This window comes from Diceros bicornis, chromosome 13, assembly GCF_020826845.1.
Source record: "Diceros bicornis minor isolate mBicDic1 chromosome 13, mDicBic1.mat.cur, whole genome shotgun sequence".
NCBI classification, from domain to species: Eukaryota; Metazoa; Chordata; class Mammalia; order Perissodactyla; family Rhinocerotidae; genus Diceros; species Diceros bicornis.
The window spans coordinates 26,566,277-26,586,054 of record NC_080752.1 but is presented as its reverse complement, the minus strand read 5'-3'; the positions used below and the strand labels follow the sequence as shown (position 1 = coordinate 26,586,054).

The window sequence follows — 19,778 nt, the reverse complement described above, 5'->3', positions numbered from 1 at the left end:
CCGGCCGCGGGGCGGAGCGGCGGGATCTCGCGAGATTCGCGCGCGGCGGGCGCCGGCGGCCAGTATGGCGGATTCGCTGCTGCTCCCGCGGCGGGGTCCCTGCCGCTCCACGTGGCTGCGGGCCCGCAAGGCACGGCCCCAGCTCAGCCTCAGCCGCCGGCCCCGCCGCCGACTTGGGACCCTGCGCTGGTGCGGCCGAAGGCGCCTGCGGCGGCGGCTGCTGCAGGCCCAGGCAGCCGGCGCGGACTGGCGGAAGGGCGGCTGCCCGGTGCCGCGCGCAGCGGTGGCCCGGGGGCCCAAGACCGCCGCCCCCAGCCCGGCGTCCAGCCCAACCCCCAGCCCGGCCCCGGCGGCGGACGCCGACCCGAGTTACCTCGCGACTCTCCCCATCCCGCCGGTGCGGCCGGCCGGCCCGGGCCGCGCACTGGTGCTGTTGCCGCTCGAGCAGGTGCGTGGCGGGGGGAGCCGGGCGGGCAGAGGGCGGTGCAGGCTAGGGGAAGACCGTGGTTCCTTCTGCCGGTTCTCCGGCCGCAAGTCGGGCGCATCCCTCGTGCCGGTGGTGCTGAGCAGAGGGTAACAAGGACACTGCCGAGGGGATTCTAGGCCTTCAGGGCTGAAAGGGCCTTTAGTAGTAATAATAATAGGTCGCATTTACTGGGGGCTTAGAAATGCCAGGCTCTAAGGTTTTACGAACCCGTTTAATACTCCCAGCTCTCTGAGTCGTTACCGCTGTCACTGTGCATGTTTGCAGACGAAGAAACTGAGTATGGCTTAGGTGAGGCAGAGCTAGGATTCAACCCAGGCGGCCTGATTGCCGGCCTCCTGCTCTTGCACGCTGGTCTGGGAGGTCCCTCTCCAATGCTGGAGGCAAGTGAAAACCGAGGAATGGGAGAGACTTGGCAGGAGCGGGCCTTTGTAAGGACAGGGAGCCCTGAGAACAGCAGAGCCCAGTTCATGGCACCCCCTTGTTCTTCATGTGTCAGTGTTCACCAGCTGTCTCTGTAGCTGTCATGGGATTCGATCGTAGGTTAAAAATACAGAGCACCTGATGGCCACCTACTACAATGTATTCTGTTACTTTAGAAACCAGCCGTCTTTTGATAGTGAATCGTGATTAAGATTTTAGAAAATTTCAGTCGTTAGTAACAGAACCTGTCATGTTATTTCTTCCTGTCTTTTTTCTTTTCCTCCTAGGGTTTTACGTTTAGCGGGATCTGTCGTGTGACTTGCCTCTATGGCCAGGTGCAGGTGTTTGGTTTTACCATCAGCCAAGGCCAGCCTGCCCAAGATGTCTTCTCTACCTATACCCACTCTCGCCTGACTATCAGTGCAGTTCATTACTCGATGCCTGAGAAAAGCAAGAAGGAGATGAAAAGGGAAGCCCGAACTTTGCTCAGATCTCATCTTAACCGAGGTAAGGAAAAGAACTGGTCAATTGACTGAGAGTTTACTATAATAAGGCTAGTAATTTTTATTTTATTTTTTTAAGTTTATTTATTTATTTATTTTTGTGAGGAAGATCAGCCCTGAGCTAACATCCATGCTAATCCTCCTCTTTTTGCTGAGGAAGACCTGCTCTGAGCTAACATTTATCACCAATCTTCCTCCTTTTTTTTTTTTCCCCAAAGCCCCAGTAGATAGTTGTATGTCATAGTTGCATATCCTTCTATATGTGCTGTATGTTGCACATCCTGCTGTATGTGGGATGCTGCCTCAGCATGGCCGGAGAAGCGGTGTGTCAGTGCGCGCCCGGGATCCGAACCCGGGCCGCCAGTAGCGGAGTGCGCGCACTTAACCACAAAGCCACGCGGCCGGCCCAAGGCTAGTAATTTTTAGATGCTTACTATGGCCTAGACATTGCACACTTGACTATATTTGTTTAAACACAAGGGTCCTGAGAGTGAAACTCTTGTTTCCGCCATTTTACAGATGAGAAAAGTTCCCCAAGGCCACACAGCTAGTGTGTAGCAAACCTGGATTCACTTCTCCATCCAGGTGTGTTCCTATTATGCATTACGGCCTTCTGAAAAAGGCTCTCAAACATAATTCCTACTCTCAAAAAGTTTGCAGTTTAGCCAAGGAGATGGTTGTCCTAAAGGGCATAGAATTTAATGGAGTCTCTATTTCTAAAGTAGTTTATTTTTCTCTTTACAGATGACAGGTGTTGGTTGATGAAGAATTTTTCTCCTCTGTGTTCCATTGTGATGCTAGAACATCTGAAAACCTCCACTGTAAACTTCATAATCAGCCATCCAGGTTTATCTTACGTTTTTGTACAAGAGGTAGAACCAGTTTTCATTCAGAGTTTTGCTAATTACTGTCACCAAAACAGTCATGTCAAATGACTATGTAGGCTGCTCCCTGGGGAGATCAGTCTGTCTGTCATGTTGTACTGTAGCTCTTACAGAATGTAATACGTGTGTACAGTAAAAAATAGTGTGGAAAGATAAATGATGAAAAATGTCTCTTCTCCCCTTAGTGACATTTCCCAATGAAAGCCATCATTTCATATTGTAGTTGGTTAAATGCCTTTTGGCATTTTTAAATGATTATCTTTATATCTGATTAATTTAACTTGAGACAGTATAAATTTTCTCTCAACTATGAATGAGTAATTTCGGTGTACTTACACTTTCTCCCTTCTCTCCCTTTTTCACCTCCAAATTTTTGCTGGCCATGTTATTAATTTCCTAAAGTCAAGTTCTATTACTGTAATTGTCTCCCATGAGCCATAAATTGAGTATAATCTACAGGATTATTGGACAGACTGGATGTGAGGTGTGAGGAAAAATCAAGGAATAACACCAAGATTTTTGGCCTAACCACCTGGTTGCGTGGAGTTCCCATTAACTGAGATGAGGGCCCTGTAGGAGGAGCAGATTTAGATATGTTAACTTTGAGATGCCTGTTACACATTCAGTTGGAGATGTCAAGTGGGCAGTTGAATATGTGAGTCTGGAGTTCAGAGAAGAAATTAGAAATGTAAATCTGAGAGCTTTCAGCAGAAGAGAGTTCCAAAGGCCATGATGTGAGATAACACCACCAAGGGAGTTGATACAGATAGAAATGAGAAGGGTCAAGGACTGATCCTCGGGGCACTCGAAAGAAGTGGTTTAGATGAGGGAGCAGCAGAGACTGAAGAGGGGTGATTGATGTTAGAGGAAGACTAGGTGAGTGTGATCAGGAAGTCTTTAAAGGAGATGGAGGTAAACAGTTGTGTCAGATGCTGCTGGTGGTAAGATGAGGCCTGAGAAAGGAACTCTGGATGTAGAAGCATGGCCTGGACAAGAGTGGTGTCAGTAGATTGCTGAGGGAGATAGCCTGATTGGAATGGAGTCAAGAACCTGGGAAGAGAGGAACTCAAGGGTTTGGTGGTAAGGGATTTTGCTTTTGTGGAGTTTAGCTGTAAAGGGAAGGAAAGAAATGACATAGTAGTTGGAGGAGTGAGAGTAATTAAGAGAGTTTTGTTTTTTTGTTAAGATGGCTAAAAAAAACAGCACGTGTGAACACAGCAGGTGGGACTGATCCAGAGGGGAGAGCACTGATGCAGTAGAGAGAGGTGAAGATGGCTGGAAGTATGTCAATGAGTTGGCCTCGAGGGAGGGGTTCTGGTTCTGGTGTCTCTGTGGAGGGGTTGGCCTTGGGAGCACAGCCACTTCATTCAGAATGGCTGGAGGAAGTGCCCAGGAGAGGACCAGAGACAAGTAGAAGTTCTCTTGATTGTTTCCTATTACTCTGGGAAGTGGATCAAGGTCATCACTGACGGGGGTGTAGGTAGTAGGTAGGTGTTGGAGGTTTGAAGTGAGAGGGAAAAATATGAAATGAGGATGGGATAATGAATGGACTATTGTGGTTACCTAAATTTAATCTATTGCAGGATCCAGTGGCTAGATCAGGGCCATAGAGAAGGAAATGGAAATTCCGTGTTACCAAGCCCTTACCACTTGAAAGTGAATATTCCAAACACCATGATCAAACACAGTCTTTTTCCTTAACCACTACTGTTTATATTCCTTTTGCTCTTTCTTGGATAACTTCCCTCCCCCTGCTTATGTGTAATACATTCTAGATTTTTATAAAAGGCAGAGAGTAAACTTTAGATTATCTCATTTTATGAGATATTTATTTTGCCCTCAGTGATTGATAGCTGGGCAGAGTGTAGAATTGTAGGTTCAAGAGAAGTTTTCGTGATAACCTTGAAGGCCTTGCTCCATTGTTTTCTGGAATCCAGACCTGCTGATAGGAAATCTCACACCAGGCTGATTCTCATTTCTTTTATGATGTCTTTATCTTTGGGGTTGATGAATTACATGAGGATGCATTCGTGGTTGGGTCTCTTCCTTGAGCCTCTTGGACACGGTGGCCTTATTCCATCTGATCCCCACCTGCTTCAGCCAGGATCGAGCTCCTACATTCATTCCTTGGGTTGCTTTCCCGTGGTTTCCTGGTACTTCAGTTAGAACGGTCTGTGACTTGGAATACCTGTCTTCCACATCTTTCAACTCTATCTGCATATATTTTTTGTCCTTTTGCTTTATGTTTTTGGAGATTGTCTTGATTTTATTCCAAATCACCAACCTGTTCTATAGCTGTGGTCTGCTATTGAATTTTTCCTTTGGCAATCACTTTTATTTATTTATTTATTTTTTTGTGAGGAAGATCAGCCCTGAGCTAACATCTGATGCCAGTCCTCCTCTTTTTTTTTGTTGAGGAAGATTGGCCCTAAGCTAACTCCCGTGCCCATCTTCCTCTACTTTCTGTGGGACACCACCACAGCATGGCTTGACCAGCAGTGTGTCGGTGCACGCCCAGGATCTGAACCTGGCAACCCCTTTTAACTTTCACGCATTAAAGTTACACGCACTTTTTTTCTGGAGTCTTCTGCAGAGGTGATGGCAGCTTGGAAGTAAGAGTAAGCTATGAAAACAGAGCCACGGATAACTTAAGGAAAAGAATTGACACGAGTTACTGAAGGGTTGGATTTGGGGGGTGAGAGAAAGGGAGGGATCAAATTTAACTTTTGTAGCTCACAGCTGTATGAGCTGAAGAAAAAAAGGCATGTTTGTTTTCACCTTTTCTTAAAGTTTAAATTGTCAATTTCAGAGTCCGACTTTCCAGATTAACTCTGAGTATTTAGCCTTGAGGTCTGTTGCCATTAAAAAAGAGAGGAAAAAAAACGGCCTTCGTTTAACTGAGAGTGCCCTTTCAGCCTTGGAAGAGTTAGTCAACGTTTCTTGTGGTGAGTCATATCGATAAATTTGAGTGTTTATCTGCCAGAGCCTCAGAGTATTATAGTAATACTATTATATTATAGTATTATAGTATCATACTATTTATGATCAGGGTCCTAAAGAAGATGGCTAATTCTAGGGGTCAATGTTTGTTTCACCTCCAGAAGAAGTAGATGGCTGTCCTATCATTCTGGTTTGTGGATCTCAGGACGTTGGAAAGTCAACATTTAATAGATTCCTGATCAACCAGTTGTTAAATAGGTAAGAGTATTTTTATTCTGGTTTTGACATATTGCTAGATTTTTGACATGAAGTAGTAATTTTGATTTATGAAACTGATGGGAAGGCATCTTGACTTCTAATTAGAGATTATATACAACTCTATAAGGCTGCTTGGCTAGGGGGCTGGCCCCATGGCGTAGTGGTTAAGTTCGGTGCACTCCGCTTCAGCGGCCTGGGTTTGTGGGTTCAAATCCTGGGCGTGGACCTACACCACCCATCAGCCATGCTGTGGCGGCGATCCACATGCCAAATAGAGGAAGATTGGCACAGATGTTAGCTCAGGGCTAATCTTCCTCAACAACAGCAACAACGAAAAAATTGATTACAGACCTAAATGTAGAACACAAAATTAAAAAAAAAAGGCTGCTTGGCTGAGTGGTGGCATCCTCTGTCATGCTGTATTTTGGAGTGGGGTGACAATGCTCTCAGGGTGTACTGATGTTGCCTATCTGTGAGCTTTTGAGAGGAGTCACTTGGTCTTAGAATCTAAGTTTGTCCAAATCCAGAGATTCAGAGTAGGGATAAATTCTGTTACATTTCAGAGATAAAATTTTAGGGGCCGGCCCTGTGTTGTAGCAGTTAAGTGCGCACACTCCGCTGCTGGCAGCCCAGGTTCAGATCCCGGGCGCGCACCAAGGTACCACTTGTCAGGCCATGCTGTGGCGGTGTCCCACATAAAGTGGAGGAAGATGGGTGCGGATGTTAGCTCAGGGCCAGTCTTCCTCAGCAAAAAGAGGAGGATTGGCATGGATGTTAGGTCAGGGCTGATCTTCCTCACAAAAAAAAAAACAAAAACAGAAAATTTTAGGAAAGACAGAGTGGTATCCATATTATGAGTGGGCACTGTGACCATGCCTATATCACGTTTTCTCTTTACATTTATTTTTTATGTTGATTGTCATCTTTGGAGCATTCCACCTAATTATGCCTGTGGATTGCATAAAATCTTTAAGATCTTATTTATCTTTTGAATATAGTAAAGCTAGTTAAAATTTTCTTTCTTTCTTTTAAATTTTCAGTATTTCCTGTGTTGACTATTTGGAATGTGATCTGGGACAGACAGAATTTACTCCTCCGGGTTGTATTTCTTTACTTAATATTACAGAACCAGTCCTAGGTATGTATTATATATTTCTTAAATATCTTGGTTTTATAAAATGCAAAAGTAGTGATACTTATAAAAAAACTATAAAGAATATAAAAGTATAAAATATAAAAAGTGAACATCCCCCTACCAACCTCATGGTCTTCTCATAACTGGTCCTCTAGCCTCTGGAAAAAATACCAAACTGATACTTTTCCAGGGTTCCATTTTAGTAAATGGAACTGCTATCCATTTTGTTTTATGTAAATTAGAAACATCTTCCTCTAATATTAACATCTTATATAATCTTATACAATGATCTAAACCAAGAAATTAATATTGATTTAATACTGTTAACTAATCTCTATAGCTTTTATTCAAAATTCACCAGTTTTCGTATTAATGTCCTTTTCTGGTTCAGAATCCAGCCCAGAATCTCACATTGCTTTTTTTTTATGGTGAAGTTTTTTTTATGGTGAAGTTTACGTAACATGATATTTATCACTTTAACCATTCATATGTGTATAGTTCAGTGGCATTAAGTACATTCACAATGTTGTGTAACTATCACCACTGTCAATATCAATTTGGGATGTTTTTCCTCATCCTGAACCGAAACGCTGTACCCATTAAACAGTAACTCCCCCCTCCCACTCTCCCTCCAGACCCTAGTAACGTCTATTCTATTTCCCATCTCTATGAATTTGCCTATTCGAAGTACCTCATGTAAGTGAACTCATACAATATTTGTCCTTCTGTGTCTAGCTTTTTTCACTAAGCATAATAGTTTTAAGGTCAGTCCATATTGTAGCATATATCAAAATTTAATTCTTTTTTATGGCTGAATGTTATTCCATTGTATGTATAAATCACATTTTGTTTATCCATTCAACTGTTGATGGACACCTGGATTGTTTCCACCTTTTGGCTATTGTGAATAGTGCTGCTATGAATATTGGTGTACAAGGATCTGTTCAAGACCCTGCTTTCAGTGCCTTCGGGTATATACCTAGGAGTGGAATTGCTGGGTCATATGGTAGTTCCACGTTTAACTTTTTGAGAAACTGCCGAGCTGTTTTTCACAGTAGCTGCACCATTTGACATTCCTGTCAGCAATGCGCAGTTGTCCTAGTTTTGCCACATCTTCATCAGTACTTATTGTTTTGATAATAGCCGTCCTATTAGATGTGAAGTGATGTCTCATTTTGATTTTGACTTGCATTTCCCTAATGGCTAATGATGATGAGCATCTTTTCATGTCCTTATTGCCATTTGTATATCTTCTTTGGAGAAATGTCTATTTGAGTCCTTTGCCTATTTTTGAATTGGGTTGTTTTGTTGAGTTTTAGGAGTTCTTTATGTATTGTGGATGTTAATCCCTTATCCGATATATGATTTGCAAATATTTTCTCCCATTCTGTAGGTTATCTTTTCATTTTCTTGATAGTATCCTTTGATGCACAAAAGTTCTTAATTTTTATGAAGCCCAATTTATCTATTTTTTCTTTTGTTGCCTGTGCTTTTGGTGTCATATCCACGTAGTTGGCACCAAATCCAGTGTCATAGAGATTTTCTGTGATGTTTTCTTCTAAGAGTTTTATAAGTTTTAGCTCTTACATTTAGGTCTTTGATTCATTTTGAGTTAATTTTTGTATATGATATTAAGGAGAGGGTCCAACTTTATTCTTTTGCATTTGGATATCCATATCCAGTTTTCTAGCTAGCCCGGGTGGTCTAGTGGTTAAGATTTGACACTCTCACTGCTGCAGCCCAGAGTTGATTCCTGGTCAGGGGACCACACCCCCTGTCTGCTGGTTTTCATACTGTGGTGGCTGCGTGTTGCTGTGATGCTGAAAGCTATGCCACTGTTATTTCAAACGCCAGCAGAGTCACCCATGGTGGAGAAGTTTCAGTGGAGCTGCCAGACTAGACAGACTAAGAAGAGGGACCTGGCCACCCACTTCTGAAAAAATTGACCATGGAAACCCTATGAACAGTAGTGGAGCATTGTCTAATATATCCAGGAGGGTGAGAAGGTGGTGCTGAAAGACCTGGCAGGTCTCCGCTCTGCTGCACACAGTGTCACCAGGAGTCAGAATCGACTCGATGGCACTAATGACAACAAATCCAGTTTTCCAGTCACTGTTTGTTGAGAAGACTCCTGTCCTCATTGAGTGGTCTTGGCACACTTAGCAATAATCATTTGACCATATATGCAAGGTTTTTTTCTGGGCTCTCTATTCTAGTCCATTGGTCCGTATGTCTGTCCTATGCCATTACTACACTTTTAATTTCTGTAGCTTGTAGTAAGTTTGAAGTTGGGAAATGTGAATCCTCCAACTTCATTCTTTTTCAAGATTGTTTTGGCCTTTGGGGACCCCTTGGGGTTCCATATGAATTTGAGCATTGGCTTTTCCATTTCTTTGAAAACGGCTGTTAGAATTTTGCTAGAGATTGTGTTGAATCTGTAGATCGCTTTGGGTAGTATTGACATCTTAACAATGTCAGGTCTTCATAGCCATGAACACAGGATGTGTTTCCAGTTTTTAGGTCTTCTTTAATTTCTTTCAGCAATATTTTGTGGTTTTTTAGCATATAAGTATTTCTCCTCCTTGGTTAGATTTATTCCTAAGGATTTAATTCTTTTAGCTGTTGTTATAAATGGAATTGCTTTCCTAATGTCTTTTCAGATTGTTCGTTGCCACTGTACAGAAACATAACTGATTTTTGCATGTAGATGTTGTGGCTTGCAACTTTGCTGAATTCCTTTGTTAGCTCTAGTAGCTTTCTTGTGAATTCTTTGGGATTTTCTATGTATAAGATCATGTCATCTGCAAATAGAGATAGTTTTACCTCTTCCTTTCCAGTTTGGATGCCTTTTATTTCTTTTTCTTGTCTAATAGCTCTGGCTAGAAACTCTAGCACAACATTGAATAGAAGGAAACATCCTTTTCTTGTTCTTGGTCTTAGAGGGAATGCATCCAGTCTTTCACCACTAAGTATGACATGAGTTGTGGGTTTTTCATAGTTTCCTTTTGTCAGATGGAAGAAGTTGCCTTCTGTTCCTAGTTTGTTGAATGTTTTTGTCATGAAAGGTTGTTGGATTTTGTCACATGCTTTTTCTGTGTCTGTTGAGATAATCGTGTGACTTTTGTTCAGTTGACTTTTTTTTTTTTGATGAGGAAGAGTCACGCTGAGCTAACACCTGTTGCCAGTCTTCCTCCGTTTTGTATATGGGTCTCTACCACAGTATGGCCACTTATGAGTGGTGTAGGTCTGCACCTGGGAACCAAACCCTGGGCCAGTGAAGTGGAGCGCACTGACTGTAACCACTAGGCCACCGGCCTGGCCCCTAGTTGACTTTTAAAAAAAGCAGATAGTAGGGCCGGCCCAGTGGCTTAGCCGTTAAGTGCACGCGCTCCGCTGCTGGCGGCCCGGGTTCGGATCCCGGGCGTGCACCGATGCACTGCTTCTGCGGCCATGCTGAGGCCGTGTCCCACATACAGCAACTAGAGGGATGTGCAGCTATGACATACAGCTATCTGCTGGGGCTTTGGGGGAAAAAATAAATAAATAAAATCTTTAAAAAAAAAAAAAGCAGATAGTATCATATTAGGTTGCTAGATATGTTAGGGATTTAACAGACTTTTTGTCAATAAGAATTCTTAAAACATTTACATTGTTTTAACAGCTTTATCAAAAATAGTTGTTTAGACATAGCTCTTTGGCTGGATTCATTGTTCCTCTTTTTTTTTCTTTTACATTTTCTCTAGTCCATTTAATTTTCTTTTCCTTTTTTACCCCTTAATATTTCAGTAGGCATTTCTAAAAACAAGGACACTCTGCTACATACATATGTACATATATACATAACATACATAACACAACCACCAAAATCAGGATAGTAACATTGCTACAGTACTGTTACTCGAATTTTGTCCTTTGTCCCAATCATCTGTATAGGCCCAGGGTATACTTATAAGTCTGTAATCTCCTTCAGTCTGGAACAGTTCCTCCCACTTTTGTTACCTTTTATGACCTTGACAGTTTTGAAGAGTACATTTGTAGAATGTCCCTCATGATTAGATTTATAAGTGGTGCTGTGTGCTCAGTGCATCAAATCCACATGCTGTCAAATGGTCCTGTTACCAGGATGTTCGCCTTGATCACTTGGTTAAGGTAGTATTTGCCAGGGTTTTTCCCTCGAGCTATAACTAGGTGTGCTATTTTCTTCTGGGGTGTCATTGCTTCTTTTTTTTTTTTTTAATTTTTTATTTATTTATTTGTTCCTCCAAAGCCCCAGTAGATAGTTGTATGTCATAGCTGCACATCCTTCTAGTTGCTGTATGTGGGACGCGGCCTCAGTATGGCCAGAGAAGCGGTGCATCGGTGCGCGCCCGGGATCTGAACCCGGGCCGCCAGCAGCGGAGCGTGCGCACTCAACCGCTAAGCCACGGGGCCGGCCCTGTCATTGCTTCTAGATCCCCTCAGTGGACACATTCCCTCAGTGGACAGATCTAGGGAATATTTGTATGTTTAAACCCACACATGCCACATATATATATGCATATACACACACTCATACATCTGTATCTCTTTGCTTTCTTTCTTTATTTTTTTTTTTTTTGGTGAGGAAGATTGACCCTGAGCTAACATCTGTTGCCAATCTTCCTCTGTTTGCTTGAGGAAGATTGTTGCTGAGCTAGCATCTGTGCCAGTCTTCCTCTATTTTTTGTATGGGGGACACCACGACAGCATGGCTTGATGAGCAGCGTGTAGGTCCACGCCCGGGATCCAAACCCACGAACCCTGGGGCCACTGAAGCAGAGCATGCAAACTTAACCAGTATGCCACTGGGCCAGCCCCTATCTTTTCTGTGTTTTAAGAGCCACGTGTTTGCACCAATCATTCCGATTCCAGACTAACACCAAGGGTTCATTCTAGTTAGTGTTCCTCCTTTTGTATTTATAAGTTCCTTCTCTGATGTAAGAACCCTGGCTACAGTTAGTCTCAGTATGTTTACACGTGTGCTCAATCTCGTTGTATTTGTTAGTCCCTCGACTCTGCAGCCCCCCTCTCAGCTGTGGGCTGCGCTGAACCCCCTGGCCCCAACCTTGAGGGGAGCCTGGCCAGCTTTGTCCCAGGTGGCCTTGTACCAACCATAATGACCAAGGCCCTTGCCCTGCCCGCTGTGTTGCCACGTGGTCCTGGTCACCTGCCTGCCGAGCGTGCTAGCCCTAGCCCCGAGCAGAGGAGGTTGGAAGTGGCTCGTGCTGGACAGACTGGTGGTGTGATTGGGGAATGTCAGCTGGGCCACCTGAGTTCAAGCCCAGCTGATATCTACTACTGGTCAAGTTAATCTCTCTCTCAGTTTCCTTGTCTGTAAAACTGGGGATAGTAATACTGCCTACCTCATAGGGTTTTTATGAAAATTAGAGACTATGTGTAATGTACCTAGGATGTAGTAGTGCCATATTCCAACAATTGATTGTTGTTGTTATTAGAATGTAACCCTGTGTCAGGACAGGGATATTTGTTTTGTTCACAGACGTGTCTTAAGTATTTAGAAGAATGCCCAGCATGTGGCAGGTGCTCAGTGAATGTTTATTGAATGAATGGCATATTGGGACATAATTGGGGTTAACTGTATGTAAAAGTGAGCATGTCTTTGTATTAAGTTGAAAGCTTAGATTTCTGGAAATGGGAGTACAGCTATTCCTCGTGGTAGGTTGGTCTCAGATTTTCTAAGGATCTTTGTCAGTGATGATGGCTGAAGCAAAACCCTCACCACCTTTCAAGTAGTCAATTGATTATCCTCTTCATCTTCTTAGGGCCGCCTTTCACCCACCAGAGGACACCGCAGAAAATGGTCTATTATGGGAAAACTTCTTGTAAAAACAACTGTGAGAATTATATTGAGATAATTAAGTATGTGTTCAGCTCCTACAAGAGAGAGTCCCCTCTTATTGTCAACACGATGGGCTGGGTGTCAGGTAAGCCCACGGAGGCACAAAGGATGGAGGCAGGAAGGGACGGGCAGTATGAATAAGCTTTTGGCTCTCAGGCATTAGTGCTGAAGCCCAGTTTTTAGGAGATTCTTCTCATCGATCATTTCTTTGTCTCAGAATAAGTATACCAGCTTCTCATTGGAATGTGGTGGTGTTTTTTTGGTGCACTAACTGCTAATGTCATCTCCTTCCTCACAGACCAAGGGCTTTTGCTTCTCATTGATCTGATCCGATTGCTGTCTCCTAGCCACGTGGTTCAGTTCAGTTCTGGCCGATGTAAATATATGCCAAACCTCACCCCCGACTACGTAGATGACATGGACGGCTTATACACAAAAAGCAAGTCCAAAATCAGGAACAGAGGTTTTCACCTGGCAGAATTTGCAGAGAATTTTGACTTTGCTGATGAGGAGAAAGAGAGTCCAGTTGTGTTTACTGGACACAAACTGATGTGTGTTCAGTCGGACTTTACATTTAGAAAAACTCCAAGAAATAGGTAAGTAGACCATCACGGCTGGAGAATTAAGTTTTCTTCGGTTTAACAAGGCCTTCTGTCCTTAATTCCTTAAAAGGAATCCGAGTCCTCTAAAAGTTTTCAAATCTCTGTCACAGCTATTTATTTATGAAGGAGAATCAGTTATTTTCTGAACTGTTACTTTCCCAATGGAAATATCCAGAAGTGGCCTCCAGCTCTGGTTGCGAGAAGCTTTGACTTGAAGGAGAGTCTTTCTGCCTCGTGTTTTTCCAGTGGGTTTATAGAAGGGCAGGGTCTGCAGATGTTAAGGTGGGAACGTGCTCTGTGTGAATATAATCTACGTAATGACAGGTGTGCTCTGCTTCTGAGTGGGAGGTAGACCTGTAAAGTTAAGTCTCTACTTACCTTGTTCTGATTTACTTTTCAGAGACTCGCATAACAAAGTCCTTCGTGATTTGGCTGTGTTAGGTTACCTTGGCCAGCTGCAGCCGCCAGTGCCAAAACCGCTTTCTCCCTTACATGGTCTGACACCCTATCAGGTAACTGAACTTGTAGGGGGAACTGTCTTTGTTTATTTAACAAACACTTCTATAGCTTCCCATGTGCCGAGCACTCTTCTCACCACTTTATAACTCTTCGCTCATTTGATCCTCAGAACAAGCCTACGGTGTAGGTTCTGTAACTATCCCTGTTTCACAGACGCTGAGTAATCCAGCGGAAGCAGCAGAGCTGGTGTCAGACCCAGGCGTCCAGCTGCAGAGTTCGTGCTCTAAACCTCTGTGCTGGGCACTACTCTGGTTCCACACTGGTTAAGAATGTTGTACCTAATCCCAGTGGTGGCACTGGGATTAAACCCAGGCAGTCCAGCTCCAGCACTTGGGCTTGCTAGCTGTGTGCGGCTCAATTTCTCATCTGTGGAACGGAGGCATTCCAGACCTCACAGAATGGTTGTGCAGATTCAATGAATGCTCACAGCAGAGCTTGGCACCTGGGGAGCTCTTTTAAAGCATTTCATATTATTGTCAAAAGTAGATTCTAGGGGCCGGCCCGGTGGCGCAGGCGGTTAAGTGCGCGCGCTCCGCTGCGGCGGCCCGGGGTTCGCTGGTTCGGATCCCGGGCGCGCACCGACGCACTGCTTGGTAAGCCATGCTGTGGCGGCGTCCCATATAAAGTGGAGGAAGATAGGCACCGATGTTAGCCCAGGGCCGTCTTCCTCAGCAAAAAAAGGAGGAGGATTGGCGGATGTTAGCTCAGGGCTGATCTCCTCACAAAAAAAAAAAAAAAAAAAGTAGATTCTAGCAGTAGAGTATTTGCAGTCTTGGGATCTAAGTTCTTAAGAATTGTTTTAGGAAGAAGTCACCATAATGTTAGGATTCTGGATGTTGAAAGAATAAAATAGCAACAGGTAGCATTTCTTAAACACTTACTTTGTGCTGTGCTCTGTTCTAAGCCTTACTCACAATGGCCCTGTTATTATCCCTTTTTTATAAATGATAGAGCCGAGGCTGGGGACGTTGAGTCAGCTTGCCCAAAGGGGTATAGTAAAAGTTTGACCTGAGACTGGAGCCCCGGCAGCCTGATTCTAGAGCCCAGAGTGTCCACCCTCTGCTGTATGACCTGTCCAGTATTGAGCACTTGCCATGTGGCAGGTGCTCTGCAAAGCATGTTACGTGGAATGGCCAGTGACTTCATGGCAGCTCTGTGAGGGAGATGCTATTACATCCCTGTTTACAGCTTAGAAAACTGAGCACAGTCAGGTGGAGACACTGGCCTGAGGTCACACAGGCAGGAGCAGTGACCTGGATGGCAAGGACGTGTCTCCCAAGGCTGGTGGTGAGATTGGCTCCAGGCTTCCGAGTCCTCTCCACTGGGGAGTCTAAGGCAGCTTGTTTGGTGGAGTTTGGTTGATTTACTCACTTGAAGATGCTCTATAACTGAACTTGAAATTTACTTGCCAGGGGCCGGCCCCGTGGCTTAGCGGTTAAGTGCACACGCTCCGCTACTGGCGGCCCGAGTTCGGATCCCGGGCGTGCACAGATGCACTGCTTCTCCTGCCATGGTGAGTCCGTGTCCCACATACAGCAACTAGAAGGATGTGCAACTATGACGTGCAACTATCTGCCGGGGCTTTGGGGGAAAAAAAAAAAGGAGGAGGATTGGCAATCGATGTTAGCTCAGAGCCAGTCTTCCTCAGCAAAAACAGGAGGATTAACGTGGATGTTAGTTCAGGGCTGATCTTCCTCACAAAAAAAAAGAAAAGAAACTTGCTTGCCAGAAATTTAAACTACCTTTTGTTATTTCAAATTTACTTTTGAAATCTAAATAATATGTTTAACAAAATACTTTTCTACTTTTAAAGTTTGGAATTACCAGAAAGTTACATGTTAAAGGTAGTTATTTATCTTGTGCCCTAGGAATGTGATCCATTTTTCTTAATTCAGTGTTACATTAGGAAATGAATGGAGACTTTTTCTCACTGAATGGATTTTTACTTTCTTACGTTAAGAGACCTCTCAGTGAATGGGATTTTCACAGTCTCCCTCAACTTTTTTTTTTTTGTGTGAGTAAGATCAGCCCTGAGCTAACATCCATGCCAATCTTCCTCTTTTTGCTGAGGAAGACCAACCCTGAGCTAACATCTATTGCCAATCCTCCTCCTTTTTTTCCCTTTTCTCCCCAAAGCCCCAGTAGATACTTGTATGTCATAGTTGCACATCCTTCTAGTTGCTGTATGTGGGACATGGCCTCACCATGGCAGGAGAAGCAGTGCATCTGTGCACGCCCGGGATCCGAACCCGGGCCACCAGTAGCGCAGCGCGTGCACTCAACCGCTAAACCGCGAGGCCGGCCCCTCCCTCAACTTTATTTAGGATGTCTCCAGACGTGTGTCTTATGTGTCTCTTTACACAAGCAAGTTCTAGGCATTTGGTTTAGGTTTCTAAGAAGCGTTGTTGGTATACAGGAGCTTTGTGTACCTTCTTAGGTTCTCTGTATTAAAGCAGTGAAATGCACACCAAATGCAGGTTAGTGTTTTCATTCAAGTTTAGATACTTGTTGGTAGGCAGTTTGGCAGACATAACTTGGTAGCTGGCTAGTCAACTTGTAAAAATTAAAAGTAATCTTTTAAGTAGAATTAATAGAGGGAGACATGAATTTATTTTCCAGGTCCCCTTTAATGCAGTTGCACTCCGGATTATTCACGCTGATGTCGCTCCTACACATATATTGTACGCTGTGAATGCCAGCTGGGTTGGTCTTTGCAAGATCCTAGATGATGTCAGAGGATATGCAAATGGGCCCATCCTGCTTGCCCAGACTCCAATCTGTGATTGCATGGGTTTTGGTGAGTCTGAGAGTAAAACATGTCTATAAACCTACGGAAATTGATCCACTTCTTCAACTATAGATGGCTAGTCTTGACCTTATAGCTGTGTCTCAGCTGGAGTGGTCAGAGAATGTCTCTGTCTTCTATACAGTGGGCCTCGGAGGCTGGAGGGCAGGAAGGAAGTAGTCCTTTCTCTGCTTCCCCTGCCAGCTCCTCTAAATGCTAAGGCTGTGGCTCCTAAGGGCCTGGTCACAACCTTCTTCTCACTTGGCATGTTTTCTCTAGGCCATTGCACCCACTGCTGGGACTCTGAATCCATCCCCAGGCTGACTTCCCATAGGATCTCTCCAGCCCAGCCCTGCATCTGAGTTCCAAGCCCCTGTTACCAGTGCACTTCTCCACTTGATGTGGATGTGGCCTCTAAGACTTAGTCCTGATAGGTCCATCCACCCCCTCCCTGATGTTCTCCCCAAATCTCCTCCTCTGACCCAGCACCATCTCTTGTTCCAAGGCCTGTGAATGGTCCTTCAAAGATTCACTCTGGTGTTACGGCCAGATTCCCAGGTCCTCTTTGGCAACCCCCACCCCCCACCCCGGCCTTCATTCACCACATCCAACCCACTAGCAGGTCTGGTAGCTTCTGTTTTCAAAATATGTGAGATTTCTCCATCTCATCTCCATGCCAATCTGAGCCCGTCATTTCTGCACTAGACTACCATAAAAGCTTCTTAACTGGACTCCCCGGAGTCAGGAGAGATCTGAGCACACACAGGATTATGTCACATCCTGTCGCTTCCATCACACAGGTCCAGTGGCCTCTCGGTGCCCAACTGGTTTGGGTCTCTGCCTCCTTTGCTGAGCCTACCACACATGATCGTTCCCCTGGCTCACCAAGGCCAATAAATGTCAGTGTAAATTTCTGGAAGGGTACTGGATCCATGTAGCCTAAATTTAGCAAAATCCTTAAATACGTGTTTCTGTTTTATATAAAACTGTACTTCTCAAAAGCATTTCCACAGAAATTGTGTCACTTCATACAGACCATAAAGAAGGAATTGGTGATGGGAGAGATTGAGTCACCTTTGTGTTCCCCGCTGGGGGGTTTTCTCCCTGGCCTGTGTGCCTCAGTTGAGACCATCCAGGACTTTGGCGCATAGACCACTTTGGCTCCTCACAGCTGAACGAGAAGTTACCCAGAGGCTTCACATAGGCAAATACGCCATCTCTTGGCACTTTGTATTTTCAAAGCAAAACACAGTTGAAATTAAAACTCTTATTTTAAAAGCCATTCTTCAATTCTGAGTGGTAGGGAGGTCTGATATCTTCCAGCAAGGATGATTTTTGTGTGTTTTGTGTGTCTTCAAGGAATTTGTAGAGGGATCGACATGGAGAAGAGGCTTTACCACATCCTCACTCCTGTGCCCCCGGAAGAGCTAAGAAACGTGAACTGTCTGCTGGTTGGAGCCATTTCTGTTCCTCAGTGTGTCTTCAAGAGCCAGGTGAGGACGGCTAGCCAGGACAGCCAGCCCTGTCCTTAGTGGAGAGAGTGAGGACCTGAAATGGGGGTGAGAGTCTCGGGAACAGATTGTTGTTTGGGAAACGTGCTGTGTTGTAGAGGCTGGACAGGGCGAGAGCGGTGTCAGGGTAGCCTCAGAGGTCAAGGCCGTGAATTACCATTGCTCCTGGTCAGGAGCCCCGTGGCAGAGCCGTTATCCCAGGACTAAATCGTGGGAGCGGAGAGCGGAGGTAGCCACCCCAGGATTATCCTTTCCAGAGGACAGTCTTCAGGTGCACCTGTGGGATGGTCATGGGAAGCTCATGTTGGTCAGGGGCATCTGTGTGGCCCCAAAGCCAAGCTGCAGGGCCTGCGAGTGACCTGCGGAGAGAGTGGATGTTTCTACCCTTCTTGCTCGTTTTCCTTGTTTGAGAGAGAAGCACGCACCCATACCCAGGTGTGTGTAGATGGTGGATACTGTTGGATCCTCATACTGCTGGACCCTCATGCTGTTGGATGTGTTTGCAGAGTAGAATTGGACGAAAGGGAGGCAGTCACCTTTGTAACTGGACCAGTTGCTTTAAGGGGGCCCTTTGAGGGATGGGGCTTATGAGGGTCTTAAGAGTGAGAGGACCGGGGCTGCCTGGTGGTGTAGTGATTAAGTTCGCACACTCCGCTTTGGCAGCCCAGGGTTCGTGGGTTTGGATTGCAGGCGCAGACCTACAGACCACTCATCAAGCCATGCTGTGGTGGCATCCCGTATACAAAATAGAGGAAGATTGGCACAGATGTTAGCTCAGGGACAATCTTCCTCAAGCAAAAAGAGGAAGACTAGCAACAGATTTTAGCTCAGGGACAATCTTCCTCATGAAAAAAAAAAAAAAAGTGAGAGGACCTTACTCAGACTCTCAATTTTAACACTATCTTCTGGGGAAGAAATAAAATACTGCAGACTCTCCTGGCTGGATTTGGAGTGTTTCCATGTATTCTCTTTGTGTTTCCATTTCAGCGTGGGCTCGAAGGAACGATACCTTACGTCACAACAGATTATAATTTTAAACTTCCTGGAGCATCAGAGAAAATTGGAGCAAGAGAAACTGAGAAAACAGACGAAGAGAAACTATACCCCAAACCTAGACGCTATCGGAAAACAAACTGATATGATGTTTTCACTAAGGGAAGAACTTTTCTGCCGGAAAGCTAGACTGTCTCCAGCCTGACTTCAGCAGACTGCTGGCGTCTTGTGGCGGTTAACGTCTTGTGGCGGTTAACGGCTCACTTACCTAGCAAACGGTGTTTCCTGTATAACTCGTGGATGTGTTTAGAGTAAATTTAAGTCTCTTAAAGCTACATGACCCCGAGTTTGCCCTGTCTTCTGTATGGTTAACCATACTTGCTGTCTGTTTGATTTTCTAAGGGATAAAGCAGCAGGGAAAGTTGGTCTGCCATTAAGACAGAAAGAATACAGTCAATTCCTCAGCAAGTTCTTCAAGGACCTGGTTGTTGGAATCTGGATAAAAATAGGGAAACTAGGGCCCCAAAAATGTACCCGGGAGGAGGGAAGGCTGGCCAGCGAGATCACGAGCATAACAGGATGTGGAGATGCACCGCGGTCCCCACCTTGGTCTTCACCCAGTGATGGCAGACTGGCTTGGGAGACCCCGACAGTGGGGTCTGCCTGTGGGGTGGCCACAGCCCCGGATGGTCATTCTCATCCCTGCTCATTTGATTCTGTCCAAGTTCTCTTCCATTCACATGGGTCGAGTGTTAAAAGATAGTGCTTGGCCTGTTCAGTTTTATCAAGGTTTAATAGATAAAAGTTTGGGCTCAAGAGCCCTTCATTTTTTTTTTTTTTAATCTGATGGTTTTATGCTGAAA

At 44.7% G+C, this 19,778-nt stretch overlaps 1 protein-coding gene across 1 annotated transcript; it reads left to right on the top strand.

The window, feature by feature from the left end:
• Positions 1 to 63: 63 nt before the first annotated feature.
• On the top strand, positions 64 to 19,250 carry NOL9 (nucleolar protein 9). Its single transcript, XM_058552782.1, has 12 exons — positions 64 to 448; positions 1,195 to 1,414; positions 2,155 to 2,282; positions 5,104 to 5,239; positions 5,396 to 5,492; positions 6,533 to 6,630; positions 12,429 to 12,590; positions 12,804 to 13,101; positions 13,508 to 13,619; positions 16,246 to 16,423; positions 17,771 to 17,904; positions 18,910 to 19,250. The coding sequence occupies exons 1-12, from the start codon at positions 65 to 67 to the stop codon at positions 19,057 to 19,059; spliced, it is 2,097 nt and encodes a 698-aa protein (XP_058408765.1). The 5' UTR covers position 64; the 3' UTR covers positions 19,060 to 19,250.
• Positions 19,251 to 19,778: the final 528 nt, after the last annotated feature.

Excerpts from the sequence above, each read along its gene's own strand:
- NOL9 (XM_058552782.1), top strand. The coding sequence starts at position 65 with ATGGCGGATTCGCTGCTGCTCCCGCGGCGGGGTCCCTGCCGCTCCACG. Across the intron at positions 5,240-5,395 it reads GTTAGTCAACGTTTCTTGTG|AAGAAGTAGATGGCTGTCCT; the intron begins GTGAGTCATATC and ends TTTCACCTCCAG. Across the intron at positions 6,631-12,428 it reads TATTACAGAACCAGTCCTAG|GGCCGCCTTTCACCCACCAG; the intron begins GTATGTATTATA and ends TCATCTTCTTAG.